An 18,174-nucleotide genomic window follows, 5' to 3' on the forward strand; every position below is an offset into this window, starting at 1 on the left:
CAGCTTTCCAAAGGACCACTGTAAGCTGGCCTCAGCTCTCCGCAGACAAAATTTGAAAGAACATAAATTGCAGAGCAGCGAAGGAGTGGGCAGGTTGGGAGTGGGGGGTTGGGGGGGAGGGAGGCCACTGGAGGTGGCGTCTACTCGTATCAATACGGCAGAGTCAGGGGACCTAGTCGGAGCCAGAAAACTTCAAGCCTAACAAACTCTGAGATTACAATCCCTCACCCTTCTCCTTCCCTCCGACGAGCCATCGCAGCGGGTGCACTGTCCCTGGGGTAGTTCGTGGGGGGACAAGGGGTTCGGAGAAAGTGGACTCCTCGTTCCCTCCCCCTTTTCCCCCATCCCTACCATGGGCTTTGCCCTGGAGCGCTTCGCCGAAGCGGTGGACCCGGATTTCCAGTGCAGGCTGTGCGGCCAGGTGCTGGAGGAGCCCCTGTGCACGCCGTGCGGGCACGTCTTCTGCGCCCGCTGCCTGCTGCCCTGGGCGGCGCGGCGGCGCCGGTGCCCGCTGCATTGCCAGCCCCTGGCGCCGGGCGATCTGTACCGGGTGCTGCCTCTGCGCAGCCTCGTCCAGAAGCTGCGCACCCAGTGCGACCACCGCGCCCGCGGCTGCGGCCACTCGGTCGGGCTGCGCGAGCTGGCGGCGCACGTCGAGCGCTGCGACTTCGGCCCTGCCCGCCGCCGCCGCCGGGGTTGCGTCTCCGGGCCGTGCGGCCGGGGCAGCGGGGACGCGTCCGCGCGGGGGGGCTGCGGCTCAGCGCCCGGGATCCGCCGCGGCGGGACGCCGGGAGTCCGTGGCGGGAGCGGGCGGGCGCCAGGGCCTCAAGTCCTGTCCTGGAGGCGGCGCGAGAAGGCGCTGCTGGCGCAGCTCTGGGCGCTGCAGGGGGAGGTGCTGCTCACGGCCCGCAGGTACCAGAAGAAGTTCACTCAGTACATGGCTCACGTCCGCAACTTCGCCAGGGACCCGGGCGGCGGCCGCGGCCGGGTAAGTACTGCGGGGTCGGCACCCGGGGAATGGTCGATCGGGGTGGAAAGGGGAACGGTTCTTTCTGGCACTTCAGAATTCCTTCGCAAAGTGACATCCTTCTTTATGTGGTAGGAAGAAGCATCCATCGCCCTGATCATCCTATCATCCTATACTATTACTATCTTTCGAGTGCATTAGTATTGCAGTTTACAAGGATTGTCCCCTTTCCACTTATATTGGGATTGGAAAAGAGTTAAACAGATTAAATTCCAACTTTTCGTCGGAGAACGAGGAATTAGGAAAACTCCTTTTCCCACCCAGACCCTTGCTTCCCATCTTTCACTCTCCTGCCTACCCTCTCTGCGTATTTTTTGTACCTTCGGCCTCAGCCTGAAGCCAGTTAGAGAAGGAAAGCCAGGTAGCGAGGACCTCTCCTAACCTGCCTCCCCTCTCCCGCTGGCTAGCATCCCGGGACGTGTCATTCCCACACCTTTGTCTCTGCATGACTTAGTTTCCCTACCAAACCACCCATATCAGCCACTTTGTACTCAGCACAGGGACTCAGGGATACGGGAAACCAGGATAACTTGGAGTTAAGAAATTAAGAGATGGGATTTCTTAGACCTGCAGGGTTCTTTTCATCACCCCGACCTTCCCTAAATAGTTCTTAAGTGCTTCCAGATTTCATTATTAGTGGAACGTGAGTGGGTGAGTGTGAGACTTGGGGAACCTAGTCTGAGAGCTCACATCTATCTGCGCTCAGACTAGCCGTGTGACCTCCCGGGATGTTTCCCTTCTTTGTCGAGGTTGCTGGCCCTGAACTGTGTTCATGGACCGCCGGCTTTCTGACGGAATAAACAAGCCTCTTTGCAGTGGCTTGTGACAAGAGGCTTGTTTATAAAGATGTTCCTTCTCTTCTGAAGGACTTCTGCACAGTGTTTGACATTGTTGGCCGCTGCCATGGTGAGCAGGGATTTAGCAGAACATACACTCCGTTCAAGGAGCTGTTTTCATTCCCCAGCCTCCTGGGGAGGAGCAACCCAGGGTGATGCCCATTTGGAACTGCTTTGCATAGCCTCCAACGCAGGCACCAAATTTAGAAGCTTCTGTCCTTGAACCTAAAAAGGATTATTGAAGTGTGAGAGGCTGAACTGTTTCTACTCTGATAAACGGAAGCACACACTTATTAAAAGTTTGGATGCTCTCTATGATTCTTTCTCTCTCATATTTACATCCACATAAATTTACAAAAATGGGAGGACCAGAGAGAAGCACAGAAGTATGGTCTGTAATACCAGTTCAGGGTTCAAGGTCCTGGGGAAGCAATGGTTGGTGGAAAGGAGCAAGGCTAGATTATATGACAGAGAAGTCCATGCAACAAGTTGAGAAGTCAAGCTGTGGTTCTGAGAAGTGAGGCAAAACTGACCATGATCTGCAGACTGCTTACCAAAAGGCTTCTCCGTGCTGCTCAGTAATGTTTTCCCACTACCAGCAGGGGCTGCTGTGCACACTGCCTGGGAAAAGTTCCTGGGAAAAGGTGGTGATGATGGTAGCAGTGGTGATGATGTTTATGGAAATTTATCATTCTGAAGTAATTGCCAAATATGTAATTTCCTAGAATAGTTAATAATATGAATAACCATGAATAAAATTCATATAGCCTTGCACTATTTCATCTTATGTTTAAATTGGTCTTTTTTAACAAGTAGGTTTGTAGATATAATTCCTGTTTGTTTAACTGTTATTTGGCCATCAGGAAAGCAATACATACTGCTTTAGTTAGCATAAATCCTCTCTTTTTAAAATTCTGCAAAACCAAATAAAAATACCATTTAAAATTACGATTACTGTAACCTACAAAATCCTGTATTTCAGTAGCAATGTGAATATTAATGTTGAAATAAATTTATAAATAGCTCACTATTATTTGCATCCCTTAAGATTTTCCAAAGTGAAATTATTACATAAAATAATTCTTAGATTCTTTAACAATTTATTTTACTCATCTGGAGGGATGAGCCCTACCATGGGCTAATGGAGGGAAAAAATAAGGATACCTGCATGGTCGAATCAGAAATCTGTTTAAGTTACAGTGGAGTCAGAATCAGATGCTGAGTTAGGATAAAAGCTGCATGTATAAACATGCAAAGCCATTTAGTCATTTTTGAAAATAGTTATTTTTCTCACATGCATGGTTGTTCCTTCAAATACATACTTTCAAAGTAAATTCAGGAAGAAATTAACCTCCCAAATTCAGCCATCCTTAATTTTAAGATTTTAAGGTTTTCTCTTTTTCAAATCAATTTATTTACAGTTAAAAAACACCTTTATTGTAGCAATTTTTTTTTATATATTTTTTAACTAGTCAGTTATTTTATCCCTTTTCTTCTAGGATGGAGAGCATAAGCCATTCACTATTGTGTTAGAAAGAGAAAATGACACTTTGGGATTCAATATTATAGGAGGTCGACCAAATCAGGTAACCCACCCTGTTAATGCATAACTCACTCTTTGCTTAAAATAATAGAAGACTTAGTTTTCATTTGTGGATTTTAAGTAAAAAAAAAACAAACAAACAAAAAAAAGAAGGTTTAATCTTTAAAATAGTGCTTGTCATCAAAATGCAAATGTTCCAGTATAAATATTCCAGAACAAACGGAGAATTTTTTTGAGAAAAATAAAACAACAGCTAACAAACTTTGCTACTTAAAAAAAAAAAAGAGTACATTTCACATTTTACCTACATCATACAGCCCTGTTGGCAAATTTCTTAAATAAACCTATTTCACAATAACACATATAGGCAATTTCTACTTGATAATCTTAGACAGGTATATTGCTTGCTTGTACCTCTTATTTATTATGTCAAATTGGTCAGTTTTCAGATGCTAACACAGACCAGGCAGTTTATAAAATATCTTGAATGAATGAATGAAGAGTTAAAATAAGTTGAAATGAGGGATAATTGTTTTCACAATTACATAGGTAATACCATGTCTAAAAAAGATAGTTGATTTGATATATTTTTGGCTCCCCAAATCAAATTTTTTATTAAATTGAATAATTTTTTCTACATTGATGCCAATTGTTTTCAAAATGCATGAGTTAACAAACTTATACCAAATACTGTAGTTGCAATGTTCTTTCATATCCTTCAAATAGTACATCAACTTAATTTTCATCCTAACTAGGAAAGGTGGTGAAGTTTTTAAAAAATCATGTTCTTTCACTTTCCAGTCAGCTGCCATGAAAGTTTTGCATCCTGCATTGCAGACGTTGGCCACAGAAACTGTCAGCATTGTTGGACATATGCTGTGTTCAGGCTGTGTTCAGGAAATATGTCATGGCAATGACATATTTCCTCTTTGTATTCAGCATTTCGAAAACCTAGCAACTAATGACTGTTGTATTCTGTTTCTAGAACAGTTGCCATTTATTATGAAAAGATAAAAGTCTTTTCAGCATATCATTTTTGTTTTCTTTTCCCGTAAGGAGTATTTTTATAAATGCTAGTAGGGTGTTTGACATTTAGATGACACTAGACAATTTTAAGAGCCTCTTACAATTCATGTTAAAGAAGGCTGATTAAGGAGAAATAATTTTGTTTAACTTGCTATAAAGCGAAATGACATTTAAAATTATACAGTGTATTATTATAGAATGTTGGACATTTTCCCTAAATAAGTTTTGCAGGGTAATTGGTTTTCTGTGACTTGCTAAAATGTCCTATATGTATGATATTGGCTATGTGTTTGAGGTTTAATTAATCATTAGTCTCATTGTACCTGGAACTGTGTGAAGATTAGCTTTGAATGGGTTCTCCTACAATTTGGAGTTGATCTTTTGGGATTTTATACTTGAGTAAGCTCCTAGTCTCCCCTGTGAATAGATACAGTCAGAGCTATATTTCCAAATCTGTCACATCGTAAGGCTGTTATATTTTCAGAACTATGACCACATTTCAAACCAGTTATATAGTTAGGCTGGATATGCTTTTTGTTTTCTTTAACTTATAGCCCTTTTTAATTGCTATACCTCTTTATACATGAGACGTTTTATAAATAGTACTTAGAAGCCCATTGTTATCATTGTTCATGCCCTTTCCCCATAGCTTTTATGTATACTGAAAAACATTAGGTAACTAGATAATCTTGTCAAAGATGTTCATTCATTAAAGCTGCCATCTTGATTAATGACTATTTGGTGTTAAGTAAGTTAAAATTCAGTACCAAATCTCCAGCTAAGAAAGAGAATTGCATGTTTAGAGAGGCTTGTCCATGTTACATTTACTAAATTGTTTTTTATCCAACTTAAAATTTTGTTTACATCTTTCTTACTGCTAAAGGTTTTATTTTTTAAAGGATAATCAAGAAGAAACACCAATGGAAGGAATTTATGTTTCAAAGATTTTGGAAAATGGACCTGCTGATAGAGCAGATGGCTTGGAGATTCATGACAAAATCATTGAGGTAAGACAATAATAAAGCACAAATAGGATCTGTGGAAGAAATATTTGGACATTTAAAACTTCCAAACTTATTGCTTTTCCTTGGTGTGGTACTTATTAGAGTGTATATCTAACTAGAGTGTATAACTAACCTGTTTTAATTATTAGATATTAGAATAGAAGAGTGAATCACCCAGAATTTCCAAATGTGTTAATGAATATCTCCATTTTAATAAATTGTTTTTCCCCATGAATTATAAAGATAATTGTGTGATTATTAAGGGATTGATTTGTTATAACATCTCAAAAAAGGATGATAAATCTCTGCTGAAGAACACTTTTGACAAGTAAATATTACTATCTTTAAACCTGTAATTAGTACGTTATATGTAGAATTATTTATATATTCCCTTTTTACCATTTCTTAGTTTAATATGGTTATCTTGTTCATGTATCTTTTACATGAAAAAAAAAAAGCAGCTATTGCAAAAACTTGGTGGGAACTCTTCATTTTCTCTAATGTACATTGTGGCTGTATTGTTTGTATTTAGGGTTGACAAAGTAAATACTCACAAGTTAGTGAAACTTGAGCTGTGATAATAGAATTTTGGGTCACTGCCATTTACCGCCTCAGTGCTTTTCAAATTTTAACTGGTTGAGATAGTATTATTTGGCGTAACTGAAAATTAGGTTAGCTTTGTCAATGGAGTTATTTCCAATGTATTAGTAAAGACATAAATAGAAATTTGGAAGGTATACTTGACTCCACTATTCTTTTGGAAAAATTCTGTTCTTTCTAGATTATATAATCATTTGCACTACCTTTCTGAATGTCTATATAAACTATCTGGATGGAGACTGTTTTTCTTTATTAAACTTTGAATAAAGTTTTAGATGTTCATTTATCATTTGTGCATTAAAAAAGTTGAATTTTGAATAATTTGACCTAGAATGAGAGTGAAGAGTAGAGAAGAGCCTATCGTTTGTTGTTGACTCATAACATTTAAAAATTAGCTGATTAGGCACTTTGGGGAAGAGAGAGGAGTCGCCTTTGGCTGAGAAATTGTGGTTTTTATCTGAAGAGGTCTCTTGCATCAAGGTTTTCTCTTTCCAGTTTTGTAGCCAAGAAAGTATGGAGCTACTTTCACTGATGCTATCCAGTTTGTCGTGACAATTTGCCTGGTGGAAACATTTACATGCTACAGTTTCTAAAGTTAGAATTTTTCTGTTTCTACTCATGTTTGTGCAGTACTATAAAGGACAAGATAACTTAAACAAAAAATTGTTCTTTTTACTTTCTGCCTTATTGCTAGCATTTTGGTTTTTCCAGTTAAATGGAAAACAAATGCCTACATATGCTACTATTAGAAGGGCTGATGGAACTGGATATGTATATTCAGCTAACACACACACTCACATATACTCATAACAGAAACACATACTGGGGATTTAAAAATAATTTATTCCAGCTAGGTAACAATGTTATGTATGCTTCCTTAATGTTGCATGGAAAATGAGGAAGAAGAGTTTGTCTTTTATATTGTGATATAACATATTTTTTTAAAATTTACTGGTTTTGTTCATGTATAGATGTACTTTTATAAAAACTATGGTTGATTAATCAAGTGCGTCTTTATATCTAATACTGTTACAAATATATGTCAAAATAACCTTATTTAAATAATATAAGATACAGAGCAAAGAGATCAACCATGGAAATCTAAATTATAATTTATAACCAGCTGCAGTATTATTATTTCACCTTGATGTGCATATATTAGCTGCTAATGACAAGAGCTTGAAATTTTCTTCAGTGATAGAGATTTATCAATGTATCCTTTATGCAAGGGTAAATTGGTATTATGCATATTTTTATTATAGCTCTGTAATGAATTCATGTGACCACATTTGCAGTTAAGAAATGAGTTAGGTGGTATACATATTTCTGGAATGTTGCCTGTTAAACAGCATAAAATATTTTGCAAGGAAGATTATTAGAAATAAATCTCTTATATTTAGTTGTTCAGTGATGCCATCAACTTTTTTAAAGTGATAGATATTTGTGTGACCTTATTTCATGTACATATGTAAATAAGCATGCTTGTTCTTATGCATATATATGTGTAAATATCCCTATGTACCAATTAAAGTAAGAAATATTTGATTCTTGTCAATTATTTTAGTTCATCTACCATTATGGTACCAGTCAACTTTACAGAGTTTATAATAATGGGAAACTGATAAGAAATATATTGATTAATTTAAAATATGCAGAGACAGAAAAACAAATTTTATATTAGAGGAATTTCTTTTCCATTTTTTTGTTCTCAGTGATTTGTTTAGTGAGCTAATTTAATGGACTGTTTTTTTTTTTTTCAGTTTTTGAATTTCAAATGGCCTTGCTGATTTAAACCTAGTGCAACAAATAAATTTGTTTGCAGAATAAAGTACACAAATAGGTCATATATTATGAACTACCCATGTGACTTAACTCCCACAGTCTGACACATTACTAAATGCCTTGAATTCAGTGATATGTAACTTAAATAAAAAATAGAAACTGTTAGATAATTTATTTTTTACTTAAATCAAGATATACTAAAAATATTTTGTGTAGTTAATTGCTTAAAGCACTCATTACAGCGTTTATGAAATAAATTTATAAAATAAATTTTCATAAATCACTCATTTAAAGGAGGAAATAGATATGTTAAAAGTTTGGTTCTACTAATACTTAAAGAAATTTTAATAACCCTAATAAAAATATTAGCTATAACAATTTTGTTAAAATTTAACAGAAGACAAATACTCCAAAAGTATTGCTTTTTAGTATTGCACATTCTACTGAAGGTGAACTCAAGAATTATAAAAGCAAAAAATCATAGTCATGAGGTAAACCCATGTCATATTTTTCACATAATACAAGGCAAATTTATTTTTGGAGCCAGTCTCCATGAGCAGTCATGTTTACCAGTTTCAAGATGTTTACACGTCCACATTTGTTAAAATATTTATGTGTGTAGATTCAGAAAAGACATCAGTTGTGATAGTTCAGTTACATTAGGTGTCAAAGTATCACCGGAGACTGAAAAGACAGATGTTGTTAAAGACATTTTGAAACATCACAGAAGTTCACATAGACCAGGAATTCACCAGAGTCTACATCTGAATAAAAACATCTTTTACAAGCTGTTTTTCACCCTTTCAAGGCTCAAAGGACCACAGAAGATCCTTGATACTATCAGAGGCTTTGAAACAATTTTATGCAGGCAATACCATTACAGTCCTTATCATCATGTTAGGATGCCTGAGGGGTATGTGGGAGGGAGTTGAGAGTCAAAGTTCACTGCTGCCATCAGCAACTATTCCTCTATTATTATTTCTGTGATGCTGATAGTGGGCTACACAACTATAACCCCTAAGTGAGAAAGTGAATAGAGGGGAGGATAGTCATTCATGGCTCTTTGTTCACATTTTCTTCTCCCTCCCCCAACCCCCTTCCTGAGTTCCTACCAACGCCCTGTGACTGTGACAGGAAAGTCCATCCTTCTTTCAGCTTCTGGAGACCAGGGAGTTGGGGTGGAGTGCTGTGAAGTCTTTGAGAAGAACAATTTGAAGCAGAAAGCAGAGTTTTCTTTAGTGTATACATTAAAATCTATTCTATTTATTTAGTTCGAAATTCATTATGAAATGCAACACACAAGACATTTCCATTTACTTTAGAAACAATTCCCACATGGAATAATGTCAGTGTAGCACTTTCTAGAAAGTACTGAGTTTAGTACTAGCAGAAAGAACTTTACAAATATCTCTACAAGAACTTCTTAACTATTCCAGACTGCCAACTACAATTTCTTTTAGTTCTGTAATGGTAGACATTCTGCATTCTCTATCACTACTTTCTCCTCCACTAAAGTGTCAATCTTTGGTGGTTATCATGTTTATTTGCCCAAGACTCTGCATAGTTTTGTTGTAGCTATTAACAGAGGAAATTTAAATGCAGATCAGACCTAAACATTCGGGAATGCTTTTGAATCAGTTCTTCACTGTGGCACCCCTCTATGTGCCTGATGGCGCAGTGTAATTTACCACTTCATAAAGCAGCCATGCTAATTTGTTTATGCATTAGAAGCATTTACAAGTTTTGTAGGTCACTTGTAAATCTGGTGGGCAATTAGAATTTTTGACAAATTGCTATTTAATTCAAACATATCACTGAATTTGTCAATAAAATATTATCCTCACACATCTTTAAAGTGTATTTTAACTGTTCAAATAACATTGACTGATTGAAAGAATTAGGAAAGAAAGCAATCCTGTTAATGCAAGTAAAGAAGTACATTGTAATGAGTTTTGCAATCATGATTACATTTGTAATACATGATTGTCATTATATAAATTGTATAATTTAATGTATCTTGAAAAGTACTGTGGTGCAGTAAGAGCATGAATTCTGAAATCAAGGAGATCTGGCTGGAATTCCTGTCCTGCCTTTTAAAACGTGTGGCCTTGAATAAGCCAGCTGTGCCTCAGTTTCTATGCCATTCATACTTACTGTGTGCACATAATGCCTGGCACAGGGCAGATTCTTGGAACCTGCTATCAGAGCCTGATGTGTCTCATTCAGCTTATGCAAGTAGTTTTGCTCTCCAAAGCAGATAGACAATGCAGGGAGAGGAAGGGGAGTTGTATTTTTCTTTTTGAAGAATTCAGATCACTCTCTCCAGCTTTCAACCATTCCCATTTCCATAGGCACCACAGTTTGAATGAGTAAATGTAGAAAGTTTTAAGTTGTACATTTCACCCAGTCATATGGACCTCAGGTGCAGAAAGGGCTGTGGGAGAAAACTTTACACTTATGATTTAATTCAGTCATTCAACAAGTATTTTACTAACTGCCTATATGTGTCAGGTGGCATACCCTATGTTGTGGAAATAAGACTCTGCTCTTAAGTAGCCCGTGGTGTAGAGGTCCTGTTTTCTGTCTATACAAGGCAAGGCAGGCCTTTATGTGAAAGTACTCTTTCAAATGTTATGAGCGTAAATGTACATCACCATCTTGTCTGAGTGGAATGACACTATGGATTTATTCTAGTTTTCCCATTGTCCTACAGGTAGTTCAATTCATTTTGAGACATGATAAGGAAGGGGTTAGTAAAAGAGTAGAATCTGTGGATGTAACATAGCAATGTGGTTTCAGGAGGAGGTGCAGGCCTTGAACTTGGGTCTCGGCCTTGAATTTGAACTGGGTTATCTCACAAACGTTTCTCAATTTTTCTTATTCCCAGTTTTGTGCCTATAACTATGAGGGTAACAATAGCTAGTCCCTCAAATTTTCTATCCAGTTAATCATAGTATTTTGCCACTCCACTGAGTTTCCATTATTGATAAATACAGTTTTGTTTAAAATGTAGTTTTATTTTAGCTTACAAAAGAAAGGCTGGAAAGGTCTTTAAAACCTTGAGATTTAGTGTGTTAAGCATTGCTTTATCTGTTTTAAATTTATAAGATATGAACTTTGATTTCTTTTTTTTTGAGTACTAAGCTTCTGAGAAAGTAAACAGGGTCACCACATATGACTATGCAGTTTGCGCACTACATAACTGCATGTGATGTCCCTGTCAGTAGGTCTAACTGTGGCTCCCCTTTCCCCTTTTGTTCCCTGCTACAAAAATCCTCAACAGAGCACTTATAACATTTATTTTTATTTAGGTGATTTTTATTAGGTATAATTGACATACAACATTATATTAGTTTCAGGCATATGACAGTGATTTGATATTTTGTATATATTGTAAAACGATCACCACAGTAAGTCTAGTTGAAATCATCACCATACAGTTATAGAATTTTTTCCTGTGATGAGAAGTTATAAGATCTACTCTCTTAGCAGCTTTCGAATATGCAACACAGTATTATAACTATAGTCACCATGCTGTACATTACATCCCCATGATGTATTTATTTTATAACTGGAAGTTTGTACCTTTAGACTCCCTTCACCCATTTCCTCTACCCCTCACCCCCAGCTTTGAGAACCACTGAACAAGCTGTTCGCTGTATCTATGAGGTTTTTTTTTTCAGATTCTACATATCAGTTAGATCCTATTGTATCTGTTTTTCTCTGTCTGACTTATTTCACTTAGCTGATATATATATATATATATCACAGTTTCTTTATCCATTCATATATCCATGGACATATATGTTGTTTACATATCTTGGCCATTGTAAATAATGCTGCAGTAAACATGGTGGTGCATACATCTTTTTGAATTAGTGTTTTTATTTTCTTTGGATAAATACCCAGAAGTGGAATTTTTGGATCATATGGTAGTTCTATTTTTAATTTTTTAAGGAAACTTCATAATGTTTTTCATAGTGACTGCACCATTTACGCTCCCATCAATAGTGCACAAGGGTTCACTTTCCTCTACATTTTGGCCAACATTTGTTATCTCTTGTCTTTCTGATAATAGTTATTCTAACAGATGTGAGGTGATATCTCATTGTGGTTTTGATTTACATTTCCCTGTTGTTTAGTGATGTTGAGCATCTTTTCATGTACTTATTGGCTATCTGTATGTCTTCTTTGTAAAAAAATATGTGTTTACTTCCTCTGCCCATATTTTAATCAGATTGTTTGATTTTTAGCTGAGTTGTAGGCCTTCTATATATGTTTTGGATATTAACCCCTTATCAAGTATATGATTTGCAAACATTTTCTCCCATTCAGTAAGTTGCCTTTTTGCTTTTTCTCCTTTGCTGTTCAGAAGCTTTTTAGTTTGATGTATTCCCATTTGTTTATTTTCACTTTTATTCCCTTTGCTTTTGGTGTCAAATCCCCCCAAAATTGTTGCCAAGACCAGCATCAAGAACCATATTGCCTATGTTTTCTTCTTGGAGTTTTATGGTTTTTAAGATTTTACATTCAAGTCTTTAATCCATTTTGCATTAATCTTTGTGTATAGTGTAAGACAGTGGTCTGATTTGATACTTTTGCATGTGGCTGTCCAGTTTTCCCAGAACCATTTACTGAAGAGACTGTCCTTTTCCCATTGTATATTCTTAGCTCCTTTGTTGTACAGTAATTGATTATATATATGTATGGGTTTATTTCTGGGCTTTCTATTCTGTTAATCAATGTGACTGTTTTTTATATCAGTACCATACTGTTTTGATTACTATAGCTTTGTAATAGAGTTTTTAATCAGAGAGTGTGATGCCTTCACCTTTGCTCAAGCAAAGGTTAAGATCACTTAAGATTACTTTGGCTATTTGAGGTCTTTTGTGATTCCATACAAATTTTAGGATTGATTTTTCTTTTTCTCTGAAAAATACTGTTTGAATCTGTAGATTGCTTTGGGTAGTATGGACATTTTAACAACAGTAATTCTCCCAATCCATGAGCACAGAATATCTTTCCATTTATTTGTGTTCTTCAATTTCTTTCCTCAAAGTCCTATAGTTTTCAGTGTACAGGCCTTTCACTTGTTCAGTTAAATTTATTTCTAGGTATTTTATTATTTTTGATGCAATTGTAAACAGGATTGTTTTCTTCATTTGTCTTTCAGATAGTTCATTAATACTGTGTAGAAATGCAACTGATTTCTGTGTATTGATTTTGTATCCTGCAACTTTACTGAATTTATTTATTAGTTCTAACAATTTTTGGTGGTGTCTTTAGAATTTTCTATATACAATTGACTGTCTGTATACACCAGTTCTGTATCTGCAGATTCAACCGTGGATTGAAAGTAAAAAAAAAAAAAAGAAAGTTCCAAAAAGCAAAACTTAAATTTGTCATGCACCCGCAACTATTTACATAGCATTACATCATACTTAGAATTATTTACATAGCATTTACATTGTATTAGGTATTGTAAGTAATCTAGAGATGATTTATATATATGGGAGAATGTACATAGTTTACATGAAAATACCATGCCATTTTATATATGGGAGTTGAGCATTCACAGATTTTCGTGAGGGCTGGAGCCTAGAACCAATTCCGCATGGATACCAAAAGATGACTGTATAAAATTATGTCATCTGAATATAGTGAAAGTTTTACTTTTTTCTTTCCAATTTGCATCCTTTTTATTTAATTTTCTTGTCTGATTGCTGTCTGATTAAATCTTCCAATACTATGTTGTACAATAGTGGTGAGAGTGGGCATCTTTGTCTTGTTCCTGATCTTAGAAGAAAAGCCTTCCTCTTTTTACCATTGAATATGCCATTAGCTGTGGAACTGTCATATGTGATGTTTATTATGTTGAGTTAGGTTCCCTCTGTACCTACTTGCTTGAGAGCTTTTATCATAAATAAAATGTTTACATTTTGTCAAATGTTTTTTCTGCATTTACTGAGCTGATCATATGCTTTTATCCTTCATTTTGTTAAAGTGGTTTATCACATTGATTGACTTGTGGATACTGAATCATCCTTGCACCTCTGGAATTAAGTCCCACTTGATTATCGTGTATGATCCTTTTAATGTATTGTTGAATTCAGTTTGCAAATATTTTGTTGAGGATTTTTAGATCTGTGTTTATCAGGGATATTAGCCTATAATTTTCCTTTCTTTTGGTATCTTTGTCTGGTTTTAGTATCAGGGTAATATTGTCCTCATGAAATGAGTTTAGAAGTGTTCCCTCCACTTCTGTGTTTTGGAAGAGTTTGAGAAAAATTAGTATTAATTTTTCTTTGAACATTTGTTAGAATTCAGCAGTGAAGAAACCTGGTCCTGGACTTTTGTTTGTTGGGAGGTTTTTGATTACTGATTCAATCTCCTTAGTGGTAATCAGTCTGCTCAGATGCTCCATTTATTTGTGATTCAGTCTTGGATGGTTGTATTTCTAGGAATTTATCCATGACTTCTAGGTTATCCAGTTTGTTGGTATATAATTGTCCATAGTAGTCCCTTATAATACTTTGTTTTTCTGTGGTATCAGTTGTAATGTCACCTCTTTCATTTCTGATTTTTTATATTTGAGTCCTCTCAATTTTAACTTTTCAAGAACTAATTTTTTGTTTCATTGATATTTTATATTGTCTTTTTGCTCTCTATTTTATTTATTTCTGCTCTGATTTTTGTTATTTCTTTCCTTCTGCTAAATTTTGTTCTTTTTCTAGTTTCTTGAGTTGTAAAGTTAGGTTGTCTATTTAGGATATTTATTCTTTCTTGAGATGGCATTTATTGCTATGACCTTCATTTTTAAAACTACTTTTGCTGCATCCCATAAGTTTTGGTATGTTGTATTTCCATTTTCATTTGTCTCAAGATATTTTTTTAAATTTCTCTTTTGATTTCTTTGTTGACCCATTGGTTGTTCAGTAGCTTGTTTTGTAATTTACACATATTTGTGAAATTTCTAGTTTTCTTCTTGTAATTGGTTTCTACTTCAATACCATTTTGGTGAAAAAAGATCCTTGATGTGATTTCAGTCTTCTTAAGTTAGTTAAGACTTATTGTGTGGCCCAATGTGATCTATCCTGGAGAATGTTCCATGTGCACTTGAGAGAATGGCTATTCTGCTGCTTTTGGATGTACTGTTCTGTGTAGATCTGTTAAGTTCATCTGATCTAATGTGCCACTTAAGGCCAATGTTTCCTTATTGATTTTCTGTCTGGATGATCTATCCATTGTTGTAAGTGGGGTATTAAAGTTGCCTATTATTATTTTCTTTCTTTAGGTTTGTTAATATTTGCTTTATATATTTAGATGTTTCTATGTTGGGTGCATAAATATTTACAAATATTTAATCCTCTTTGTGTGATTGACCCCTTTTTCATTATGTAATGCCTTTCTTTGTCTTTTATTTTAAAGTATATTTTGTCTGATATAAGTATAACTACCTTAGCTTTCTTTTGGTTTCCATTTGCATGGAATATCTTTTTCCATTCCTTCAGTTTTAGTTTGTGTGTCCTTAAGTGTGAAGTGAGTCTCTTGTAGGCAGGATACAGATGAGTCTTTTTTAAATTTTTATTTTATTGAAGTATAGTTGATTTACAAAGTTGTATTAATTTCTACTGCACAGCAAAGTGATTCAGTTATATATAAATAATATATACACACACACACATTCATTTTCATATTTTTTTCCATTATGGTTTATCACAGGGTGAGTCTTGTGTTTTTATTCATTTAACCACTCTGTGTCTTTGATTGGAGAATCTAGTTCATTTACATTTAAAGTAATTATTGATAGTTATGTACCTATTTCCATTTTCTTAATTGTTTTCTGGCTGTTTTGTAGTTCCTCTGTTCCTTTTTTCTTCTCTTGCTCTCTTCCTTTGTGGTTTGATGACTTTCTTTAGTGGTATACTTAGATTCCTTTCTAATTATCTTTTGTGAATTTACAATAGCTTTTTCCTTTGTGGTTACCATGAAGCTTAAATATAACAATTTATATTTACAACTGTTTATTTTAAGTTGATAAAAAGTTGAGTTTGAATGCATTCTAAAGTTCTATATTTTTACATTCCTCCCACCCATGTTTTATATTTTTGATGTCACATCTTACATCTTTTTCTCTGGTGAATTCCTTAACAAATTATCATATATAATTATAGTTATTTTTAGTACTTTGTATTTTAACCTTTATACTAGTTTTATAAGTGACTAATTCACTGTCTTTACTATATATTTACCTTTACCAGTGAGATTTATATTTTCATATTTTTTCTTGTTACTAATTAACACCTTTTTCTTTCAGTTTAAAGAAGTCACTTTAACATTTCCTGTAATGCCAGTTTAATGGTGACAAACTTATTTAGCTTTTGCTTATCTGTAAAGCTATTTATTTCTCCTTTAATTCTGATTGATAATTTTGTTGGGTAGAGTATTCTTGGTTTGAAGTATTTTTTCTTTCAGCACTTTTAATATATCACATGACTCCCTTCTGGCCTGCAAACTTTCTGCAGAAAAATCTGCTGATAGTCTTGTGTGTGCAACAAATTGGTTTTCTCTTGCTGCTTTTAAGATTCTCTGGTTGTCCTTAACCTTCGACATTTTTAATTATGTTTCTTGGTGTAAGTCTGTTGGGGTTCATCTTATTTGGTACCATCTGGGTTTCCTGGATCTGAATGTCTGCTTCTTCACCAGATTAGGGAAGTTTTCAGCCATGATTTCATCCAATAAGTGTTCTGCTCCTTTCTCTCTCTTCTCCTCCTGGGACTCCTATAATGCAAATGTCATTTCACTTGCTGTTGTCCCATAGGTCCCTTAAACTATCTTCACTTTCTTTCATTCTTTTTCCTTCTTGCTTCTCTGATTGGGTGAGTTTCTTTGTCCTGTCTTCAAGTTCATTGATTTTCTTCTGCTTTATCTGATCTGCTGTTGAACCTTCTAGTGTATTTTTCAGTTCACTTATGGTATTCTTCAGTTCTTTTTAGTACTTGTATTTTCTATTTTTTTATCTTTTTGTAAATTTTTCACTGTGTTCCATCCAGTCTGCTCCCAAATTTGCTAAGTGTCTTTATGGTCATTACTTTGAACTCTTTATCTAGTAAGTTACTTATGTCTGTTTCATTAAGGGTTTTTTTTTTTTTTTAGGTTTTATCTTATTCTTTCATTCTCTCTTTCTTCATTTTGCTTGATTCTCTGTGTTAGTTTCTATGCATTAGATGAAACAGCCACCTCTCCCATTTTTGAAGTGTCGGCCTTGTGTAGACAAACCTTAGTGTTCAACTTTGCTCTAGCTCTTGGCTGTCTCCCAAACCTTTGTGATTGTCCAAGCATTCCTATTTTATTTTTAATAGCTGCCAGTGTTGCGGGTGTGCCAAGACCAGTTATTGTCCCAAAGGGGAGGCTCTCAGTCATCAACTAGATTCAGGCTGATTGGAAGCCAGACCCTCAGGCAGCAGTTTTGAGAGTACACAAATATATACAGTCCTGTTGGACGACAAGTGTAAAGTCTGCTGGCCATCAGTTTCAGGTGATGTATAGGTGTCATTTGGCAGCAGCTGCAAAAATCAAGGCACCACACAAGGATATAAGCCCTTTCTGGAAGATACCAGTGAACAGGAATGAAGCAGAGGGAGAGTGCAAAGATTATATCCGCAGCATCAGTTCCCTGACAGCATCTCTGTTGGCCCCTTTAAGTATGCCAAACCAGAAGCCTGCCTCACAGGCCAAACTTCTGGATACACAACTAGGCCTCTTTCTCAGAAAGACTGGGCACGTTTCAGTCTGCTATCTGTGCAGTGCCCTGGGAATGGCAGCTTGCCAAGAACTGTCTCTCCAATTGTTACAGTCCCATGGGACCCAGGAACACAAGGCTCCCCCAGTCTCTAGAGCCAGGCAATCAAGAGGTGTTCTCTGGATGATAGCCACAAAAACTAGGGTACCTGATATAAAAACTGGGGCACCAAACACGTGTAGAGGCTTTCCTTCAGGAGTTACGGGCACCCTGGTGTGTTTCAGAAGGACAGTACAAAAATGGCACCCTCTGAAAAAAAGAAAAAAAAAAGATGGCTCCCGCTGTCTTCAGTATAAAGATGGCACCTGCTCGAAACGAAAAGAAAAAAAGATGGCAACTGCCGGCTTTAGTGAGGCAGAAGGAGAGCAGAAAGACGGCACCCACAGCCTCTGCCCCTGGATAGTATCCCAGCAGGTCTCTGCCACTCAGACCAACATTTTAAAATTAGCAAATGAGTCTCTTTTAAATAAAGGCTGGGCATCTTTTTGCACAACAAAGGAAACCATAAACAAAATGAAAAGACAAACAATGGAATGTGAGAAAATATTTGCAAA

General features: G+C 36.1%; 1 protein-coding gene across 1 annotated transcript in view; it reads left to right on the forward strand.

The window, feature by feature from the left end:
* Window positions 1-229: 229 nt before the first annotated feature.
* The window catches only part of PDZRN4 (PDZ domain containing ring finger 4), a 368,673-nt gene continuing 350,728 nt past the window's right edge, over window positions 230-18,174 (forward strand). The window contains exons 1-3 of the mRNA XM_060026166.1: window positions 230-988; window positions 3,363-3,449; window positions 5,332-5,439. Coding sequence (XP_059882149.1) covers window positions 353-988; window positions 3,363-3,449; window positions 5,332-5,439 — 831 coding nt within the window. The 5' untranslated portion in view covers window positions 230-352. The remainder of the gene's footprint in view (window positions 989-3,362; window positions 3,450-5,331; window positions 5,440-18,174) is intronic.

This window comes from Delphinus delphis, chromosome 11, assembly GCF_949987515.2.
Source record: "Delphinus delphis chromosome 11, mDelDel1.2, whole genome shotgun sequence".
Lineage (NCBI taxonomy): Eukaryota > Metazoa > Chordata > Mammalia > Artiodactyla > Delphinidae > Delphinus > Delphinus delphis.